We start from the raw sequence: 24,264 nt of genomic DNA, 5'->3' as shown, positions 1-24,264 counted from the left end.
AAGCCTTCTTATATTTATCTTGAAAGGACCCACACAATTTCTTAAATAGCTACTATTTCTCAAGCACGTGTTCTGTGTCAAACAAAATCACGAAAAGCATGATCATTATTGATCAACAGAGAATAATTATGGAGAGTATACATTACCAAAAATTAACAGAAGTGAATTTTATGCAGACAAATGGTGGTTTCATAGAATGAATCTCAAAGCATGTTCTCAACTAATTCTGAAGACTATTATACTTTTAAGGGTGGTAAAGAATATTATTTTTTTTTTAGAAATAAATAATTATTCTAAATTAATGCTCATAGTGGTTGTCAACAAAGTAAAAATACAAGGAAGATATGATTCACATACTATAAGATTTATATATCACAGATTTGCAAGGAGTGCCAACTGTATTTCAGTATTGGGACTGGAGTCCAGCATTCAAGACTTGATTTGTAAGGCCCCATTCATGCAGTTTTATGCTTATCTGGCTCAGAGAGGTAAAATAACTTACCAAGTTTCTCAGCAGTTAAACAACAAAGCCACATTTACGGTACCTGATCTCTGACTCCTTAGAGTTTGCCCCTTTTGTAAGGCAACAGAGTGAACAACCAGGGCTGTGGGATGCACGTTTTGCAGTATCAAGAGGATGGGGTAACCCCTGGTTCCAGTGAGAGAAAGTGACTGGCCAGTTGGAACAATTCTGTGGGCTCACAGGGAAACAAAACCTGCTACTTTGGGGCAAGCAGAAACTGCACCTAGTCCCCTTTACAAGGCTAGACATCCCTATTTGCAGGAGTGGCATGGGTAGTCTGTCCAAGCCTCTCTCCACTTTACCAGATATCAAAGGAGCACATATATTGAGCTTTAATTTTAGGCCATATACCTCAGTGACAGTGGATAACGCTTATTGATTGCTGAATAACTTTAAAAAACCAATAATTACCACACTGGGTATTAACAACTACCCTTCTATTTGAGATAAGAAAATTGTAATGTAAGAAGGCTATGTTGCTTGCCCTAGGTTGCATAGTGATAGGGGCTGGATTTGAATTCAGATCCTTTAAGCTTGTAGCCCATTTTATTAAATAAGTTATTATATTCTTTGATAAGGCAATGGTATGTATATTTGTTCTTATTTGAACCAATTTAGGTAAATTATGCTTAAGTAAGGTTGTTTTTATTTATTTGACTTAATTTTATACTCCTAAAAGAATTTCAATAAATTGTAATGTATCTTCCTGGTTATTTATCGCTAATAAATAAAGCTGTTCATGAATGATAAATACTTTTAATCATAGCAGGATTATACAAGAATATTGATATATAGTCAAATAAAAAACATTGAATCAAACTAAAGAGAAGCAAGGCAATTATTAATAGTAACAGTCAACAAATCTACTAAAAATTAAAGCAATCACAATAATATAGAAAAATAAATGAATTAAATACCTTCTTCTCTCCATAATATGTTAGCTACTGTGGCATGTTAAAAAGAAAAGGAAAAGAAAGAAAAGTGAGAAAACAGAGTTTCAGGTGTAAAGCAATATAAATAATTATTAAAGAAGTCACAGTCTCTGTTTAGAATAGAACAGATGTATAAAAGCCTTGACACTGAATTTAACAATCTACTATAACAAAACAATAAAATATTAGGACTAGCTGATAACGCTCTTTGCATTTCTTGAAATAGGCAATTCTTTGGAATAAAGGTTAATAAACAAGGAACATTTTATGCATCATCGAAAAGAATAGAGTATTTAATTTTATTGAAATACATTTTTGGAATAAACATTAGTAGTTAAAACTATTTATTTAGTTGACAGCATATTTAAAATTCCTAATAGAAAAAGTTAAACATTTTTAAATCCTAAATAATCACTGTATGTAATATTCTTGAACAAGAAGGGATCTTGTAAATATAGGATTTTGAAGACTATTTGGTTATAGAAGTAAAAGTAATGCATTTTATTTTATGATGAAGTGACTTATTTTTAAACGGTGTTTCCATTGTTTAAAACCTGGACGGAACGGGAATGTATCTTGTTTATGTCTGTGCACACACTTAATGGCACATACTAAACTGTTTCTGCACAATAAGTCTGTTAAATATTACATACGGATGAAACCAATAGAGAATTGAAATATTAAGACAGAAAGAAAGAAATGATGCAAATTTCAAATATTCTTAAAGCAACGGTTGCCTCTAATAATTCAAAGTTATCTAAACTCTGTATAACATCAAAAGAAGAAAAATAAGTGAAAACAAAGGGTAACTAATGAAAAATATTACGCACTTTTAATCACCCCTGGAGTAATTTGACTAAACTAAAGCAAATTCCTTTGAAAAAAAGAAAAGAAAAACCCTGACCCTGTGTAACGTAGGTAGGGGAGCTAAGACTGGAGACCAGCACTCATGACTTGAGCATAAGGCCCAACTTACGTGTTTTTCAGTACCTGTTACAATTCTTTAATAATAATAAATAATGTCACGTAAGCATTTCTGAGCGTGATTTCCTTAGTGTTTTTAACACATTTATTTAAAAATGCCTGCATGATTCATGCATTCCTTCAGCACATTATCTGTTTTTCTAGTTGCCTGCAGTGTGCTTGGAATAAATATGAAAAGGGCAGTTTCTATCCTCATGGGAAGACTATAGACGTGGGAGGGGAAAGAACCATGTAAACAAATAATTACAACCATGTGTTAAGAGCTATAAAATAAATAAATATTAGGTTCAGTGGCTGTGGATAGGACAGAATGATCATTTCTGAGGAGAGAGAGTTTGAGCAGTTGGGAAGGCTTACTGGTGTGGTTATGCTAAAGCTAGGTCATGTTACCCTGTCATATAAGAGGACTGTGGGCCATCAGGACTCAAGAAGTTATTCCATAGGTATGCCAAAAGAAAATGTCATAACATAATCTGAGAATTTCAAATAACTTGGTATTATTGGAAAGCAAAACTTATGGAAGATGAGTCTGGAAATTTGTTCATGGTAAGATCAAGAAGCTCTTTGAACAGAATTGAATTGTCTTTGGTGTGTACAGGAAAGGTCCCACGATTTAACTTATCATTATTTTTCTGGCTTATGAAAAAAGAGTAACAAGGCATATATTTCCTTACATACTGGTCTATTCACTTAATATTGAGTGCGTAGCACATGCCAAACATTGTACTCCATGCTACAAGATGCTTGGTAAAATAAAGACAGTATCTATGCTAACAGAGCCCATATTCTTCTCAGGAGATGAACAATACCCAAATCATGACAGAAAAAAAAATAGCAATTTTAATATGTTATGAAGGAAAGAAGCACAGCAAAGTGAATGGATTTGACATAGTGAAACCAGGGAAGCTTCCCTGATGATGTAATGTTTAAGGTGAAATCTGACAGATGAATAAGAGTGAAATACTTGGGGATTGTAAGACTAAGATTTCCAGATATAAGGAAAAAACATGCACAAAATCCTAGTGGTAGACCACAACATTGTAATTTTAAAGAACTAAGGACATTAACCATAGGAGAAAGACATGATGATCTGCTTCCATGAAGATTACAGCCTAGGAAACCCTATGGGGCAGTTCTGCTCTGTCGCATGTGGTAACTATGAGTGGGAATTGACTCTACAGCATCTAATAACAACAACAACAAGGGCATTAAAGGACTGAGGACAGAGACAATTTTAAGATAGGCAATCATTTATAATTAAATACCAAAAAAAAAAAATAGAGGGTTTGAAAATTAAATTTAGATAAGGCAAAATTTAAGGCACTAGATAGCAAACTTACAATGATATTGGTTAAACACACAGTAATAAGATGAAAAAACTTTTGGGATTGGAAAAAAAATGATAAATCCACAATCATATTATGCTTCTTTAACATATCACTCTCAAATACATTAAAAGTGAAGGAGAAAGTGAGCACATCTTGACCAAGGTAAAAGATGGCATGAAGAAGTACACAAGGATAAGAGATGATTTTGGTGAAAGTCACAACATATACAATTTTGCAAACAACAGAAATAACAACCAAAAATTGTGTGTGGTTATATATGTAGATAAGCATGCTTATGTATGTATATGGAGCCCTGGAGACACACTGGTTAAGAGCTTGGCTGATAACCAAAAGGTTGGCAATTCAAATCCACAACCACTCCTTGGAAACCTGATGGGACAGTTCTACTCTATTCTATAGGGTTGCTGTGAGTCACAATCATCTCAACAGCAACGGATTTTATACATGTACAGGAAAAGCTTCCGTCCTAAAGTAGAGTTGAACTAAAAGGTGTGGATGGAGTAAAGCCTTTGGGGCCTTCATTTTCTGATGTAACAAGAACAAAAACGAGAAGAAACAGCTGTAAACATCCATTAATAATTGAAAAGTGGAATGCAAGAAGTATGAATCTTGCAAAATTGGGAGTTGTCAAAAACAAAATGGAATGCTTAAAGATAGAAATCCAAGGCATTCATGAGCTGAAATGGACTGGTATTGGTCATTTTGAATCAGAAAATAATATGGTCACCTGTGCTAGGAATGACAAACTGAAGGGGAATCATGTTGCACTCATTGTCAAAAAAGAACATTTCAAGATCGATCCCGAAGTCAATGTTGTCAGTGATAGGATAATATCCATACCCATACAAAGTAGGCCAGTTAATACAACCCATTATTCAATTTTAGGCACCAACCACTAATTCCAAAGATGAAGAATTGGAAGATTTTTACAAACTTCTGCAGGTTGAAGTTGATCAAACATGTAATTAAGATGCACTGATAATTCATGGAGATTGGAGTGTGAAAGATGGAAACAAAAAAAAAGGATCAGTAGTTGGAAAATATACCTTTGATGATAGAAAAAATGCCAGAGATCATGTGATAGAATTTTGCAAGATCAACAATCTATTCACTGTAAATATCTTATTTCGACAACATAAATGACAACTGTACACATGAATTTGCCAGATGGAATAAACAAGAATTAAACTAACTACCTCTGTGGAAAGAGATGATGGAGAAGCTCAATATCATCAGTCAGAACTAGGCCAGGGGACAACTGCAGAATAGCTCATATGCATCAATAGCTCATATGCAAGTTCAAGTTGAAGCTGAAAATAATTGGAACAAGTTCATGAGAAACAAAGTATGTCCTTGAGTATATAAGGCCTGAATTTAAAGATTATCTCAAGAATTGACTTGATGCATTGAACATGATTTGCATTCAGACAACTCATGGGATGGCATCAAGGATGTCATACTTGAAGAAAGCAAAAGGTCATTAAATAGACAGGGAAGAAAGAAAAGACAAAAATGGATATCAGAAGAGCCTCTGAAGCTTGGTTTTGAAAGCAGAGTAGCTAAAGCAAAAGGAAGAAATTATGAAGTAAAAGAGCTGAACAGAAGACTTCAAAGGGTGGCTCGAGAAGACAAAATCGAGTATCATAATGCAAGGTGCAAAGACCTGAAAAAGGAAGAGCTCATTTGGCATTTTGCAAGCTGAAATAACTGAAGAAAAAAATCAAGCCTTGAGCTGCAATATTGGGCAAAAGATTGAACCACATAGGAAGCATCGAAAGCAGATGGAAGGAATACACAGAGTCACTGCACTGATAATTGGTTGACGTGCAACCATTTCAGGAGGTAGAATATGATCAAGAACCAATGACATTAAAAGAAGACATCCAAGCTGTACTAAAAGCTTTGGTGAAAAACAAGGCTCCAGAAATTGATAGGATACAAATTGAGATGTTTCAACAAAGGAATGCAACACTGGGAGCACTCACTCATCTATGCCAAGAAATTTGGAATACAGCTATCTTGTCAACAGACTGGGAGAGAACCATATTTGTGCCAATTCCAAAGAAAGGTGATCCAACAGAATGTAGAAACTATCAAATAATATCACTAATGTCATATATAAGTAAAGCTTTGCTGAAGATCATTCAAAAGCGGCTGGAGCAGTACATCAACATGGAACTGCCAGAAATTCAAGCTGGATTCTGAAGACGATGTGGAATTAAGAATATTAGTGCTGATGTCAGATGGATAGTGACTGAAAGGAGAGAATACCAGAAAGATATTTACCTGTGTTTTATTGACTATGCAAAGGCATTTGACAGTGTGAATCATAACAAATTACATAAACATTGCAAAGAATGGAAATTCCAGAGCACTTAACTGCACTCATGAGTAAACTACAAAGACCAAGTTGCAGTCATTTGAACAGAACAAGAGGATACTGCATGGTTTAAAATAAGGAAAAGTGGGCATCCAGGGTTGTAGCCTTTCACCATACTTTTTCAGTCTGTATGAGGAGCAAATAACCTGAGAGCTGGATTATATGAAGAAGACCACGGCATCAGGATTGGAGGAAGACTCATTACCAACCTGTGATACACAGATGACATAACCTTGCAGAGAGGACTTAACACACTTACTGATGAATATCAAAGACTACAGCCTTCGTTATGGATTACACCTCAACATAAATATACCAAAACTTCTCACAATTTGGACCACTTAAGCAACCGCATGATAAAAGATGAAAATAATGAAGTTGTCAAGGATTTCATTTTATTTGGATCCACAATTAACACCCATGGAAGCAGCAGTCAATAAGTCAGACCACATATTGCATTGGTCAAATCTGCTGTAAAACACTTCTTTTTTAAAGTATTAAAAAGCAAAGATGTCCCTTTGGGACTAAGGTGTGCCTGTCCCAAGCTATGTATTTTCAATCACCTTATATACATGCAAAAGCTGGGTAATGAGTAAGAAAAACAAATGAAGAATTGATATGTATGAATTATGGTCTCGGCAAAAAAAAAATATTGAATATACCATGGATCACCAGAAGAATGAACAAATGAACATTACACCCAGAATGCTTCTTAGAAACAGGGATGGCAAAATTTTGACTCATGTACTTTGCACATATTATTAGGAGGCACCAGTCCCTGTGGAAGGATATCATGCTTGGTAAAGTAGAGGGTCAGTGAAAAAGAGGAAGACTCAATGAGATGGGCTGACAGAGCAGCTACAACAATGGGCTCAAACATAATATTGATTGTGAGGCTGTCACAGGACAGGACAGTATTTTGTTCTGTTGTATATATGGTCGGTATGAGTTGGAACTGACTCAATGTCACCTAACAACAACAAAGGACATATAAATGTACAGATGCATATGTATAGGTATTTATGTAGGAAAATGTATATTCACGTTTGTGTGTGCTGCATATATGTTTGTATATAACATAAAGCACATCGGTTGCACAGTTATGGATACTTCCTAGATATAACTGAACACCTCGCTGGATTGGTTTATTTAGTTTGAAGGCTTAGGACTATAGTCTCTGGGTCCAATTTGGTCAATTGGCATAATGTAGTTCATAAAGACAGTGTTCTTCTACATTCTCGTTTGGTGAGTAGTGTTGGGGTCTTAAAAGCTTGCAGGTGGCCATCTAAGATATAACTATTGGTCTCTATGCATATGACGCAAAAAATGAAGAAGAAAACCAAAGACTCAAAGAAGAAACTAGTCTACAGGACTATAGTCCGCATGAACCAAGTCCCCTCCTACCTTGAGGCCAGAACTAGATGGTGCACAGCTACAGCCACCACTGTTCTGACCAGGGAGACATAGATAGGCCTGGATAGAATGGGAATGAATGTAGACAAAACTCAAATTCTTAAAAAAGGCCAGACTTACTAGAACAGTAGAGACGAGAGGAACCCCCAAGACTATCGCCCTGGATTAAACTTGGAGCTCAAATCACTCCTGGAGGTCATCTATCAGCCAAAAGATCGAGTGGCTTACAAAATAAATAATATTACCGATCAGTATTGTGTTCCTCTAAACAATCATCTACATGAGACCTAACAGCCAACATTTACCTTAGTCCAAAGATGAGAAGATAAGAGGGAACAAGGAAGTTAGATTAATGGAAACAGAATAACCAGAATGGAAATCATGAGAATGCTGACATATTGTGAAAAGTGTAACCAATGTCACTGAATAATATGTACAGAAATTGTTAAATGAGAACCTTATTTGTTCTGTAAATTTTTCTCCAAAATCACAATAACATATTTTTAAAAAATGAAAGGGAAAAAGATAAAGCTTAAAGACAAATTAAAATTATTATGATTAATTACTATGTTTTTAATTAATGTTGCAACTATACAAGCAGAAAGTACTCCTTTTCAAGTATTCTTGGAAGAATCTTGAGTGATCACAAAGTCAGCTGCAAAAGAAAAAGTCTCTCCATAAACTGTTGGTATATTCCAATAAGCATAATTTGTTTAGGCAACTTCACACAATAATGAGATAATTATCCAAATGTATAACAAGCATTTAAAACATGAAATTCTTTGATAAATATTTTGAAAAAAATTAAACTATAATTAAAATTTATATAAAACAGAAAAATGAGAATTCGACATGTGGAACCAAAATGCTCTGGTCAAAGGATAATGTATAGAGTTAACTGATGAATAAATGTGCAAAACAGATAGGTTAAAAAAGAAAAAACAAGAAATAAAGGAAGGAAGGAAGGAAAGCAAGAAAGGAGAAAGAAAATAAGGAAGGAAGGGGGTAAGAAAAAGAGAGAAGAGGAAGAAATGGGTACTGTAGCTATGATGGCTTTCTATTAATGCAGGTTTTTTCATAATAAGTTTGATCATCAGAATATCATAAAAAAAAATCCTAGGCAATGAAAGTTTCCGAACTGAACAGCAACAAAGAAAACCGAAGAAAAAAGCATAGTACTGATGGAAGCATTTTTCAAATAATTTCCTACAATAATACTCTTAGGGTTTGATGCTTTTATAATGAATTTTGGCTAATTTTTAAGAATCATGTAATTCCTATTATACTCAATATTGTCAGAATATAGATCAGGATGAAAGCTTTCCTATTCATTTTTTAAAGTCATCAAAACTGATGTCATTACCTGATATAGTAGCAGAGTAAAAGGGATTATAAAATAGTCTCACTAATTAAAAACTGTAATAAAATCCAATCAGAATTTATCAGGATATTAAAAGTTTAATCGATTAACAAACAGGAATCTTCATGGATGAAATAAAATGATTTGATTAGAATTTAATTAAGGAATCAATTAATATAACACATAGTGTCTTTGTTTCAATAGATAAATATAATTTAAATAAGAAAAAATGTAATCTGATAAAATGCATCATGTATTACATATTGTGATATAAATACTCTTAGTGAACTGAAAAAATGAAAGTAGAGGCGTATTTTAATTCAATAAAAAAAACAAGCACCAAAAAATAAATTGAAGGTCAAAACAGTGGGTTTCCATTGTTATGTGGAGTTATTTTTTGATGAACTGGCCAATTCATTAAACCAAGAAACAAATATAAAAGGCATATATGTACAATGATCAAGACTAGATGATAAAATCAGTCACAAAAGAATAAATTAGGAAAAAAAAAAAAACTAAGAGTTCAGTAAGGTGGTGAATATAAGGTAACCATACAAAAAAACCTACATTATTATGTAAAAATTAGATACAACATAAGATTTTATTTATAATAACCCAACAGCATAATAAATCAATGCTCTACTGATACATAAAAAGTATAATAGGTCAGGTATAAAATTCACAAAAAGTATGCTAGATGGGAAATTATTTTTTCTAAATCAATAAATTAATTTTAAAAATGTATGTATTGTTAATTTCTGATTAAAACAAATTCATCTTTATTGTAGAATGTTCCAATTATATTCAATTAAAAAATAATTACTCAAAATTGAATTATTTAGTTTTAATGAGGACTGTTTTTCCCATATATGATTTTTCATTATTTTCCTGATTTTTATATAAGTATATACATATACATATATGTGTGTGTTTCTGACACAGTATATAAATGTATAATATACAAAAATATTTTTCATCCTGCTTATTTACTTATAGTATGTCCAATCTAGTCTGCAAATACATGGTTTTAATCACTGTACACTATTCTAACACCATACATTATATTCTGTAGTGTATATCACCATACACTATACACTATCATACGGATTTCTGCTTTTTAAAAGTATTATTTTCACTATATTGTTCATTAATACAAACCTAGTAATTACCACAGGGGCTAATATATATGTAATAAGGTCTCAATACATATTACTGATTTTAATAGGTTATAAAGACGTTAATGGAAACCCTGGTGGTATAGTGGTTAAGTGCTACAGCTGCTAACCAAAGGATTGGCAGTTCGAATCTGCCAGGCACTCCTTGGAAAGGCTATCAAAAAAAAAAAAACTATGGAGCAGTTTTACTCTGTCCTTTAGCTGACTCTACGAGTCGGAATCAACTCTATGGCACTGGGTTTGGTTTTTTGGTTTAAAAATGTTAATGTACATATGTATGGATGTATATGGATGTATATATGTATATGGATGTTTCCAGGTGGTTCTTCTCATTTTGAGTCACGCTACATCAGCAAATGATGGCCCTGAAAGCTTTACTCCAACCATGTTGTTAAGGTTGAATCCACTTTGAGGAGACAGCTCTTCCCCAGTCGTATTTTGAGTACCTTCCAACCTGAGGGGCTCATCTTCAAGCACTACAACAGACAATGTTCCACTGCTATTCGTAAGGTATTCACCGGACCATTTTTTTTTTTCAAAAGTAGACCAACAGGTCCCTCTTCCTAGTCTGGCTCAGTCAGGAAGCTCCCTGCTTGCATTTGAAATCCTGGTGGCATAGCATCCAGCATCACAGCAATACGCAAACCACTACAGCACAAGAAACTGACAGAAGACAGTTTGACAAACTGACAGACAAACTGACAGTAGAGAGATCCATATTCATGCACATTCCAAAGAAATTATCAAACAATATCATTAATGTCACATTAAATAAAATTTGCACTGAAATATAACAATACACTGAAGGCAAAAAACAAGGCTCCAGGACTTGATAAAATACCATTTGAGATATTTCAACCAAGAGATGCAACTTTAGAAGTACTCATTCATCTATGCCAAGAAATTTGGAATACAGCTACCTGACCAACTGACTGGAAGAGATGCATATTTGTGCCCGTTCCAGAGAAAGGTAATACAACAGAATGTGGAGATAATAGAACAATATCATTAATATTACATGCAAGGAAAATTTTGCTGAAGGTTATTAAAAAATGGTTGCAGCAGTACATTGACAGGGAACTGCCAGAAACTCAAGCCTGATTCAGAAGGGCACGTGGAACGGGGGATATCATTGCTGACGTCAGGTAGATCTTGGCTGAAAGCAGAGAACACCAGAAAGATGTTTACCTGTGTTTTATTGACTATGCAAAGGCATGTGACAGTGTGGATCATAACAAATTATGAATAATATTGCAAAGAATGGGAATTCCAGAACACTTAATGGTGCTCATGAGGAAACTGTACATAGACGAAGAGGAAATTGTTCGAACAGAGCAAGGGGGATACTGTGTGATTTAAAGTCAGGAAAGTTGTGTGTCAGGATTGTATCCTTTCATACCTATTCAATCTGAAAGTTGGCCAAATAATCCCAGAAGCTGAACTGTATGAAGCAGTACATGGCATCGGGATTGGATGAAAGACATTAACATCCTGCAACATGCAGATGCCACAACCTTGTTTGTTGAAAGTAAAGAGGACTTGAAGCACTTATTGATGAAGATCGAAGACTACAGCCTTCAGTATAGATTACACCTCAACATAAAGAAAACAAAAAATCCTCACAACTGGACCAATAAGCAGCATCATGATAAATGGAGAAAATATTGAAGTTGTCAAGGATTTCATTTTGCTTGGATCCACAATCAACACCAACCAGAGCAGCAGTCAAGATATCAAACAATGCATTGCACTTGGCAAATCTGCTGCAAAAGACCTCTTCATGGTATTAAAAAGCAAAGGTGTCACTTTGAGGACTAAGGTGTGCCTGACCCAAGCCTTTGTATTTTCAATCACCTCATGTATATGCGAAAACTGGACAATGAATAAGGAAGACCAAACAAGAATTGATGCATTTGAGTTATGGTGTTCGCAAAGAATACTGAATATACCGTGGACTACTAGAAGAAAGAACCTATCTGTCTTTGAAGAATTACAGCCAGAATGTTCCTTAGAGGCAAGGATGGCGAGACTTTGTCTCAGGTACTTTGGACATGTTATCAGGAGACACCAGTCCCTGGAGAAGGACAGCATGCTAGGTAGAGAGTCAGCGAAAGAAAGACCCTCAGCGAGATGGGCTGACACAGTGGCTGCAACTACGGGCTCAAGCATAACAATGATTGTTAGGATGGCGCAGGACTATACAGTTTTGTTCTGTTGTACACAGGGGAACTATGACTCGGAACCAACTCGAAGACACTTAAAAATAACAACAATATATGTATACACATAGGCACACATATATATATACACATATATGTGAGTAGTTTTTTTTTTTTTTAAATGACATGACCACTTTTTCTGTAATCATTTCCATTAGTCAACATTTCTGTACGGGACATGGGCCCCTTTAAAGCCCTGGACAGATTTTCCCAGGCTGATTTCCAAAAGGTTGTTATCAGCATTGCCAGGAGACCATGAAAGTATTCATCTCCTCACATTCAAGGCAGATTGGTACTGTGTATGTGCACATGTATGCTAGACTACGTTAATGCGAATTAAAAAAGCATTTATAAATACATATATATACTTTTAATTTGATTATTAGATTGAATATGTTTGCAAATAATTAAAGAAAACTTTCTTCTATTTATGCCATCAATACATTATTTTACAGAGTTGTTGCTATTTGTATTTTTTTACTTATTTAGCGGCTGTTTGTATGGTAGAATGGCTTTGTTTCATATTAATTTACCCTTATTGAATAGAAACAGTTACACATTATAAAACAGATTCTGTCTACTCATACATAAAAAACCTGTCGCTGTCTACTAGATTTTGACTCATAGCAACCTGATAGGACAGAGTAAACTGTCCCATAGGGTTTCCAAGGAGCTGCTGGTAGATTTGAACTGCTGACCTTTTGGTTAGTAACTAAACACTTAACTGTGGCACCTGGGCACCCACATATAAAAAAGGAGCTCAAAATCCTTAGTCTGGCACATATGGTCTTCTGTGATATACCTTGTATTGTAAGTCATTCCAAACATCAAGTCATTCCCAATCTCTTCATCTTTGTTTTAAATTAAATCTGACATGAACATTCTTATCAGAATTCTCTTTCTAGCTAACTCCTAATCATCCTTTAAGACCCAGATAAGATCTTTATCTATAGATAGTCTGTCTGGCACCAAGAGTTTAGTTAAATAACCTTCCTTCTTTATTTATGGATCCCTGTGAAACAATTACAGTATTCTTTGATATACCATAAGGTAATTATCTGTTCTTATATCTTGTACTCAGATTGGACAGAAAGAATCTCAGAGTTATAGACCCCCAGTAACTCAATGCTTATTTATTGTATAACTGAAATGTAAAAAAAAAAAAAAAGAAACTTAAGATAATGTATGCCTATAATGAACATGTGGATCCATGGAACAGGTGCCTGACTTTTGGAATTAAATCCTTCATTAATTCTGTTTTTATAAATTGAGCTATTTTATATAGTAGGGCTTTATAATTCTCTTCATTATGATGGATTTCATATTGAATATGCTACCTCTATCAGGAAATTGGAAACCCTGGTGGCATAGCGGTTAAGAGCTACAGCTGCTAACCAAAAGGTTTGGCAGTTCAAATCCACCCGGCGCTCCTTGGAAACTCTATGGGGCAGTTCTACTCTGTCCTATAGGGTTGCTATGAGTCGGATTCGACTCGATGGCAGTGGGTTTGGTTTGGTATCAGGAAATAAGTTTGGAGAGCTGAATGATATAATAACTGCTATAAGATAATTACCTAACAGCACACTACAGTACTCAACAACTTTGTTCCTTGGCTACTTATGTGTAAGTTGCCTGGTTTTCAGCTAAATAACACTTTTGCTTGTCCTCGTCTAACATTCTTTTTTTTTTTTTTAGCAGTCCAAAACCTTCTTTGATAAACCACATTTTTGTTAGGATAGCATTTTAGCTGGATGCCTTACTGTCTGCTTCCTTTTTGGATTTAAGAAATTGGCTTAAGAAGGCAAACGAAAAAGGGCAACCTTTAAAGAAAATGTAGAAAAAATTTAATGTATCTGAAAAAAAAAAGATATGTTTAGTGTGATGGTAGTTGAAATTCCTTTGAATGTACATATGGAGAATGAAATGAGACATTTAAACATACTATTTTTAGGACAGAACACTATATTAGATATGTCAAGTACATTGCCTGCAATATGCCACATTCAAAGCCACTTTTAAGTTAAAGTGTCATTCTTTTAGTACTGATTAAGGATTATCCACTCTCACTGCCCAGATTCCCAACCCCAATGCCTAAGATCAGCTGATTAGGCTATGGTGCCCAGCTTACATTAGAACACATACTACAGGCTGGGAAACTGTGGTCTTGCTTTCTAACGTTATGAGCTGTGATAATCAGATTCTTTTTGGAGATTATTTGAATAAGAAAAAGGATAGGAAACAGAGCAGAGAGAACAAAATTGAAACTACACAAAGCAAAAGGCACATTGAGGCAGAGCCAGGGCTATGATAAGTCATGATAGTGGAGCACAAGACTCAAAGAGAGGTCAAAGGGAGGAGGAGACTGTACAAACCCAGGAGAGGCAAGAGAGTCAGTAGTTTTATGACTATGTAATGCAGGCTTCTGGGTTCTTAATATGAACACACTGTTCACTGTTTCACACTGCCAGTTCAAAGTTCACATGGATTTTTTTTTTAATTTTTGTTGTACTTTAGATGAATGTTTACAGAACTAGTTTCTCATTAAACAATTAGTACCCATACTGTTCTATAACATTGGTTAACAAACCCACGACGTGTCAACACTCTCCCTTCTCAACCATGGGTTCCCTATTACCAGCTTTCCTGTTCCCTCCTGACTTCTAGTCCTTGCCCCTGGTCTGGGGTGCCCCTTTAGTTTTGTTTTGTTTTATGGGCCTGTCCATTCTTTGGCTGAAGGGTGAACCTCAGGATTAACTTCATTACTGAGCTGAAAGGGTGTCCGGGGGGCATACTCTCAGGGTTTCTCCAGTCTCTGTCAGGCTACCAAGTCTGGCTTTTCTTTTTGAGTTAGAATTTTGTTCTATATTTCTCTCCAGTTCTGTCTAGGACCCTCTATTGTGATCCCTGTCAAAGCAGGCAGTGGTGATAGCCTGTCACCCTCTAGTTGTATTGCACTCAGTCTGGTAAAGGCCATGGTAGATGTGGTCCATTAGTCCTTTGAACTAATCTTTCCCTTGTATTTTTAGTTTTCTTCATTATTCCTTGTTCCCAAAGGAGCGAGACCAGTGGAGTATACCAGATGGCTGCTCAAAGGCTTTAAGACCTCAGATGCTACTCACTGAAGTAGAATGTAGAACATTTTCTTCATAAACTATGTTATCACGTGGATCTTAAAATACCCCATTGCTTTAACTAAATAGAGGAATTCAACTTCTGGCAAACAGGGACAGTAGTGGTTCAGTAGTTCAATGGTAGAATTCTCATCTTTCATGCTGGAGACCAAGGTTCAATTCTTGGCCAGTATACCTCATGCACAGCCACCACTGGTCTGTCAGTGGAGATTTGTGTGTTTTTATCATGCTGAACAGGTTTCAGAGGAGCTTCCAGACTACGATAGACCAGGAAGGGAGACCTAGGGATCTACCTCCAAAAATCAGCCAATAAAAACCCTACAGATCACAGTGGTCTGATTCAAAATGGTTTGATTTGAATTGTGGCAGAAGAGAATGGACAGCATTTCCTTCTGTTTTGCATATGATGGCCATGAGTCAGGAGCTGACTCAATGGCAACTAACAACAACAACAAAAAACTGGCAAATGAAAGAGCCTGAATAATACCAAGACAATGTGCAAACTTTTGCTATGTCAAAAGATTAGAGGCACCACACAAAACAAATAAAAACTATGTTGGTGTTTCCCACCAGTGCCAACCTAAGTAAACACACAATCTATAGTAGTTACCTCATGGGTATGTAACAAATTACCCCAAAATAATTGGCTTAAAAATACACATTTATTATATTTGTGGATCAGGAATTCAGGAGTGGCTTGGCTAGGAGAAGGCTGGCTTGGAGTCTCTCATGAGGCTACAGTCATCTAAAGCCTTGATTTTGTTAATTCTTCACACAAATGATTGATTATGGTTTTGACATATAAACAATAAACAATGCTATTATTACACAATATAAGGAGTGGCAGATAAATGGGGAGAAAATGTTGCCTCCTAACTTCCATCACATATCCTGTCATTATATGTAGGTGGCAAAGTTACTTCCTCTTTACTGTTATTTCCTCTTCTAGAAAATTTACACAGGGTTGATTTGAGAATTTAAAAAATATATCTATTGTAAAATACTTTAATCAGTGCCTGGCAAATAATCAATTGTTCAACAGATGCTGACTATGTGGTTACGTGTATTCAAATTAACAGCAACATAGCCAAAACAAAACTTTACATAAAAAATATATCCTAACCTATCATTAGGGCTATCATAAAATTATCCTCATTTACGTATGAGAGATAAAAACCATTATACAAAGAGAAGATTACTTGGATATTAATCAGAATATTTGCAAAGAAGAAATTAAAGATGGTAGATATTAAAGCTATTGCAAAGCATCATATAATTTTTATAAAAGGACACTGTTTCTACAGCTTTTTTTATTACCTCTCACATATACTGAGTTCCTCCTAACTGACATATAAAATAAAAAAAAATCTAACTGTTGAAGAAAACTAACTATATAAAAATATTATTTATCAGTTGCCAAAGAAAAACTAAACCAACTCTGACTCATAGTGACCCTATAGCAACCTGAAAGGACAGAGTAGAACTGGCACATAATTTCCAAGGAGCAGCTGGTGAATTTGAACTGCTGACCTTTTGGTTAGCAGCCAATAACCTCTTAATCACTGTGCCACCAGGGCTCAATTGCTAGATAAACATTTAATGAGGAAAATTACAAAACTCAAATGCATTAAATATCTTGCTTTACAACTCATTTAAATTTGCTTAACTTTAAAGACAAATTTTACTATAAAGGAGATTCTAATTGCAGGGCAATATAAAGACATCAAATACCTAAACAGTATTTTTGCTGAAGGAGGGCACAAACTTAACATCTGAACTTTCTGTCCTCTATGAGACACCAAAAAAAAAAAAAAAAAAAATCATGATAAATGGAGAAAAGATTGACGTTGTCAAGGATTTCATTTTACTTGGTTCCACAATCAACACCCATGGAAGAAGCAGTCGAGAAATCAAAAGACGCATTGCACTGAGCAAATCTGCTACAAAGGACATCTTTAAAGTGTCGAAAAGCGAAGATGTCACCTTGAAGACTAAGGTGCGCCTGACCCAATCCATGGTCTTTTTGATAGCATCATATGCATGCGAAAGCTGGACAATGAATAAGGAAGACCAAAGAAGAATTGATGCCTTTGAATTGTAGCGTTGGCAAAGAATATTGAATATACGATGGACTGCCAAAAGAAGGAACAAATCAGTCTTGGGAGAAGTATAACCAGAATGCTCCTTAGAAGCAAGGATGGCAAGACTGCGTCTTACATACTTTGGGCGTGTTGTCAGGAGGGATCAGTCCATAGAGAAGGACATCATGCTTGGTAAAGTACAGGGTCTGCGGAAAAGAAGAAAACCCTCGACAAGATGGATTGACAGAATGGCTGCAACAATGGGCTCAAGCATAACAACAACTGTAATGGTGACGCAGGACCAGGCAGTGTTTCGTTCTGTGGTACCTAGGGTCACTATGAGTCAAAAGTGACTCAACGGCACCTAACAACAACAACACGACATACCAAGAAAAAATAATGGCAATTACATTGTCTAAGAAAGTGTTCACCTAGAAAATGATGTAATGTCTCTTAGAAAGCTGGTTATAAGTTAACAGAGGTTAACTTATTTCTAGCACAATTTCCTAAGAAAAATTTACCATAAGAACAGTACCCAGTAACAGATAAATTAAACAGTATGAGGAATTTATAAGCATTTAATGAATTAAAAATTTTAAAGCACTTAAAACAGTGACTGTCACACATTCATACACACATGTATACACACACACACGTATACATACATATACAGATAACGTAATTTAATTAAAAAACACATTTTGCTAAACATACAGAGAAACATATTTTCAAAGATAATAACTTTAACCTTGGCTCAGATATGAAGAAATTTGAAGTAATAACATGATCTTATTTTTTGATGAAGAGAAGCAGTATAATGTTTGGGTGCATCTGACATAGAGGGATAGGTCACAAAACATGAGCCTTCAGATATTCTTTCTCAAAAAGTAGATACCTCAAGCAGACAAATAAATAGTAAGTGCTACAATAAATTCTAATTTCATACTCTTGTGATTGCTTCAAGTTTTTACATTGTGTTGGTTAAAGAAAATTGCATATGCTTCTGATGTGCTTTTAGACACAATAAGCACCAAAATTGACACCTAGTTGTGAAAATGCAAAACGACATTCTCCATCTGATGAATAACCAACCGTTAGTAGTAAGACCACATATAGTAGTCAAAGAGATGACTAAACCTGTTTTTGTTAGATGCTGTCCAGTTGGTTCTGACTCATAGCGACCCTATGTGCAACAGAACGAAACACTGCCCGGCCCCGCCCCTTCCTTACAATCTCTGCTATGTTTGAGCTCATTGATGCAGCCACTGTGTCAATCCATATCATTTGAAGAACTTCCCCTTCTTCGATGGCCTCTACTTTACCAAACATAATGCCCTTCTCCAGGGACTGGTCCCCCCTGATAAATGTCTAAAGTATGTAAGATGATGCTTTGCCATCCTCCGTTCCAAGGAACATTCTGGCTGTACTTCTCTCAAGACAGATGGTTCATTCTTCTGGTAGCCCATGGTATATTCAATATTCTTCCCCAACACCATAATTCAAATGCATCATTTGTTCTTTGGTTGTCCTTATTCAATGTCCAGTTTTTGCATGCATATGAGGCTATTGAAAACACCGTGACTTGAGTCAGGTGCACCTTAGTCCTCAAAGTTACATCTTTGCTTGTTAATACTGTGAAGTCACCTTTAGCAGCAGATTTGCCCAATGCAATACATGGTTTGATTTACTGACTGCTGCTTCCATGGGTGCTGGTTGTGGATACAAGTAAAATTAAATCCTTGATGACTTCCATCTTTCTCTAATTATCATGATGTAACTTATTGGTCCAACTGTGAGGATTTTTGTTTTCATTATGTTGAAGTGTAATCCATACTGAAGGCTTTTGTCTTTGATCTTCATCAATCTGTGCTTCAAGTCCTTTTCACTTTCAGCAAGCAAGGCTGTGTCATCTGAACATCATAGGTTTTTAATTAGTCTTCCTCCAGTCCTGATGCCTTTGTTCTTCCTCACGTAGTCCAGCTTCTCAGATTATTTGCTCAGCGTACAGACTGAATAGGCATGGTGAAAGGACACAACCCTGATACACACCCTTCCTGATTTTAAACCACACATTATCCCCTTGTTCTGTTCAAACCACTGCCTCTTGGTCTAAGTACAGGTATGTCATGAGCACAATTAAGTGTTCTGGAATTCATACTCTTAAAAATGTTGTACATTATTTGTTATGATCTACACAGTCAAATGCTTTAATAAAACACAGGTAAAAATGTTTCTGGTATTCTCTCTTTTCAGCCAAGATTCAACTGACATTAACAATGATATCCCTAGTTCCAAGTCCTCATCTGAATCTGGTTTGAATTTCTGGCAGCTCCCTGTCGATGTACTGCTGCAATGATTTTGGAATTATCATTAGCATAATTTTATTGTTTGTGATATTAATGATATTGTTTGATAATTTCCAAATTCCATTGGATCGCCTTTGTTTGTAACAGGCAAAAATATGGATATACATGTACTTTTAAAATATTTCTTCAGGAAAAAAAAACCTTGCTAGCCTGAGAGTAGCATTGAATAAGACTATTTTCTGACAGTCTATAGTTTAGCGCATATAGAAACAAACAAATAAACAAAATAAAACCCGATTCCGACTCACAGCAACCCTGTAGGGGAGAATAGACCTGCGCCTTAGGGTTTTCAAGGCTGTAATCTTTACAGAAGCAGACCACCACATCTTTCTCCAGTAGAGTTACTGATGGATTCAAACCATTGGCCTTTCAGTTAGCAGCCAATTGCTTTAGCCACTGAACTACCTGGGCTCCTTGTATATAGAGAAATAAAGGAAAAATATAGTACCTAGTAGAATAAAGTAATTGCTCTAATAAACATACAAGCCATGTGTATTGCAGACACAGAAACAACAAATTCCAACTCAGTTGAATAGAGTAGCTTCCACTGAGCTGATCTTTGATGGCTGTTAGATAGTTCCACAGCTGGAGGCTCAGGAGCATGTGAAATCCAAGGAAGAGACATGAAATGCATGGCGGTTTTGTCTAACTTTATATAATACGTGATCACCAAAATGATTGCTTAGGATTTCCAGTATGAGATGAGAACAGGATAGAATTAGATTAATGGAGGCCTTGAACTACATGAAAGAAAAAGACTTAGATGTTATACTTCTGCAAAGGTAAAAGTTCCTTCCTATTTACTCATTATTTACTTCTTATCCTAGAGGTATCAGAACAAGCATTTTCTTTTTCCTGGATTTATATTATGTTAACATATAGTAGACATTTGATTTTTTTTTTTCTCTCACCTAGGTAGTTAAGTCAAATCCCTATTCCCAAAAGAGTTTGTAAGAGAAACTGTCTTGTATGCTTATTTTTTGATCTCACATTGGGATACATATTGTGGAAACTGTTTAAAGCATGGTGCTCGAACTCAGTGTGAGCTTTCAATGTAAGAGTGAATTATCTCCCTTGAACTATCTTTTGAAGTGGATTTGTCAGGAAGTTTTTTTTTTAATTTCCCAAAAGATGGTGGTATTTGGTTTATCAGCCTACTTGCGCTTCTAAAAAAAGGATGAGTGTATTCATATTTTTTATAATAAATAATCACATTAAAGTAGTCCAGAACTAAAATTGTGCCTTAGGCTGCTTGCACTGTAACCAGAAAATCGGAGCAAAACCCATGGTTTCAGGGAACATCTAGGTCAAATGACATAACAAACTTTATTAAGAAATCATACGACATCCCACTTTGGTGAGTGGCATCTGGGGTCTTAAAAGCTTTCCAGCAGCCATTTAAGATCCATCAAGTGGTCTCAACCCACTTGAAGCAAAGGAGAATGAAAAACACCAAAGATAACAAGGAAAATATTAGCCCAAGAGACAAAATGGCCACATAGGCCAAAGACTACATCAGCCTGAGACCAAAAGAACTAGATGGTGCCTGGCTACCACCAATGACTGCCCTGACAGGAAACACAACAGAGAGTCCCTGATGGAACAGAAGAAAAGTGTGGAGCAGAACTCAAATTCTACTGAAAAGATCAGGCTTAATAGTCTGACTGAGACTGGAGGAACACTTGAAGCCTTGGCCCTTGGACACTCTGTTAACCCACAACTAAAACCATTCCCAAGGCCTACTCTTCAGACATAGATTAAACTAGACTATAAAATATAAAATAACACTCTTGAAGAGTGTGCTTCTTAGTTCAAGCAGATACATGAGACCAAATGGGTAGCTCCTGTCCAGAGGTAGGATGAGAAGTCAGGAAAGGACAGGAACTGGCTGTATGGACATGAGAAACTTGGGTGGAAAGGGGGAGTGTGTTATCACATTATAGCGAGAGCGACTAGGGTCACATAACAATATGTGTATAAATTTTTGTAAGAGAAATTAACTTGAGCTGTAAACTTTCACAGAAAGCACAATAAAAAAAAATCAGAGCAAAACTGGGTTGACAATATTTTACTATTATAATAGAAGATTATATTGACAGTTCTGTCAATTTTTCACACCTTTGTGGCTTCCCTGAACATCTTCTCCTTCCTATCTATCTATCTGTCTGTCTGTCTGTCTATCTATCTATCATCTATCTATCTATCTATCATCTATCTATTTACCTACCTATCTACCTAATCTATCTGTCTGTCTATCTGTCTATCTGTCTATCTATCTATCTATCTATCTATCTATCTATCTATCTATCTATCTATCTATCTATCTATCTATCTATCTATCTATCATCTATCTATCTATCTATCTATCTATCTATCTATGATTGGTATAATATTAGCCAGAAAAACATTTTTTGATAAAAAACCAAATGTGAAAACATTTTACATCATACTTAAAGAAGTGGATATTCTGCTCATTAGTATTTTTTAAAACATTATTATCTTACTCTAGACTATTTGATTATTATTTTGCTAAGGATCCAAATGTGAAAACATTTTGTATCGTACTTAAAAAAGTGGATATTCTGCCCATTAGTATTTTTTAGAACATTATTATCTTACCCTAGACTATTTGATTTGCCTCTTACATTTTAACACATGCTTGCTTCATTTTGCTATTTTAGATTGAACTATTATAGAAATTAACTCAATTACAGACATTTGCAGAAATGAAGCTTCTAATGGATCCCATGCTGTAAGGTTTCTTGGCACAATAGCTGGTACACAACGAGGACTCAATAAATATTTGCTCTGATTATCATTACTGTTATTATTCAAGGTCAATGATTATTAGCTTTAAATTTTTCTCAAGTCTATCAAACAATGGGTAAAAATGATGTACTTAAAAATGCAGGCTATTCAAGAAAGATTAACAACTCTTATATTTATAGTTAATTTCAAAATATTTTGAGATTTCAGTTCTGAGTCAGCAGAGTGTCCAGGGGCCATAGTCTCAGGGGTTTCTCCAGTCTCTTTCAGACCAATAAGTCTGGTCTTCTTTGTGTAAATTTTAATTTTTTTCTATATTTTTTGGCTTCTCTGTCCAGGACCCCCTATTGTGATCCCTGTTAGAGCAGTCAATGGTGGTAGCCAGGCACCATCTAGTTCTTCTGGGCTCAGGCTGGTTGAGTTTCTGGTTCATGTGGTCCATTAGTCCTTTGCACTAATATTTTCCTTGTGTATTTGGTTTTCTTCACTCTCATTTCAAGCAAGTATACAAGACCAAATGGGCAACACCTGCCCAAAGGCAAAGATAAGAAGGCAGGAAGGGACAGGAAAACTGGAGGAGTGGACACAGGGAACCTGGGGTAGAAAGGGAAAGGGGGAGAGTGCTGACAGCATGAGGATTGCAACCAATGTCAGAAAACAGTTTGTGTATAAATTTTTGAATGAGAAATTAATTTATGCTGTTATCTTTTACCTAAAGAACAGCAAAATTAAAAGAAAAAAATAGCAGATGTGAAGATTGTAGCCATGTGGAAAAATGCACCATGTACTGCTGAGCAAAAAAAAAAAAAGAATCAAATCAAAAATATTTTGAGGTTAAAATAGATTTAGAAATTGCTAGGGTTTTTATTAGCAGGTAGTGCAATTGACCTTTGACTTTTTACTCTTGTATGTTAGGTTTTATATTATTCTTCAGTGAAGCTAAATTCCATTTTTTTGATCCATTATGTTTAATTCACCTACAATATTTTATCCTCAAGTTTGAAAATTACACTTATAAGATTTGAGTTTTATTTAAATTTTATAACTTTCCTATGCTATCCCTTCTTACAAATTGAGTGTTTGAAAGATAAGTTGCATAAGAATATTAATCAATAAAAATACATGGAAAGGAGGGTGACTTTAAAATCATACTTTCAGTCATGTCTGACTATATTTTATTTTGAAGAGTGAACAGTAATTAAAGATTACACACGAGAGGAGTCACTGGGCTATCACAAGACTTCTGCTGAAAATGCTCCCGCATGTCAGTGCCAAGGCTCATTCTTCCCACAGCCAGGGGTGGCTGCACTGCTGCTACGTGGCCTACTTCCTTTGCTCTCTCTGCCACATCTTTGCTGAGCACCTTTGACCCTATTCTCTTTTTCTGTGTCCCAGTAACTGCAGCAGCTACAGTATCCCTGCTGCCTAGGGTTTGTTCCTTCCTTCTTTCAACGTTGACAATGAAGGAGTAAGAGCAGCTAGCACTGTTCCTCTTATTAACACAGAAACCCTATTGTGTGAAGGTGGGGATGGGAGGGAGGGAGAGGAAGGGAAGATGGGACTAGAGCTAGGGAACCGAGCAGCT

At 35.5% G+C, this 24,264-nt stretch overlaps 1 protein-coding gene across 3 annotated transcripts in view; it reads right to left on the bottom strand.

Annotated features, from left to right (window-relative positions):
- Window positions 1-24,264, bottom strand: part of FSTL5 (follistatin like 5) — an 873,776-nt gene that overhangs the window by 158,155 nt on the left and 691,357 nt on the right. For 2 of the 3 annotated variants that reach the window (XM_049906161.1, XM_049906162.1), the window contains exon 10: window positions 1,441-1,467. The exons of the other annotated variant lie outside the window; for it this stretch is intronic. In XM_049906161.1, the coding sequence (XP_049762118.1) occupies window positions 1,441-1,467 (27 nt within the window). The remainder of the gene's footprint in view (window positions 1-1,440; window positions 1,468-24,264) is intronic. 3 annotated transcript variants of the gene reach the window in all.

This window comes from Elephas maximus, chromosome 13, assembly GCF_024166365.1.
Source record: "Elephas maximus indicus isolate mEleMax1 chromosome 13, mEleMax1 primary haplotype, whole genome shotgun sequence".
NCBI classification, from domain to species: Eukaryota; Metazoa; Chordata; class Mammalia; order Proboscidea; family Elephantidae; genus Elephas; species Elephas maximus.
The sequence above is the reverse complement of the archived record's forward strand: the minus strand, read 5'-3'. Positions and strand labels throughout refer to the sequence as shown.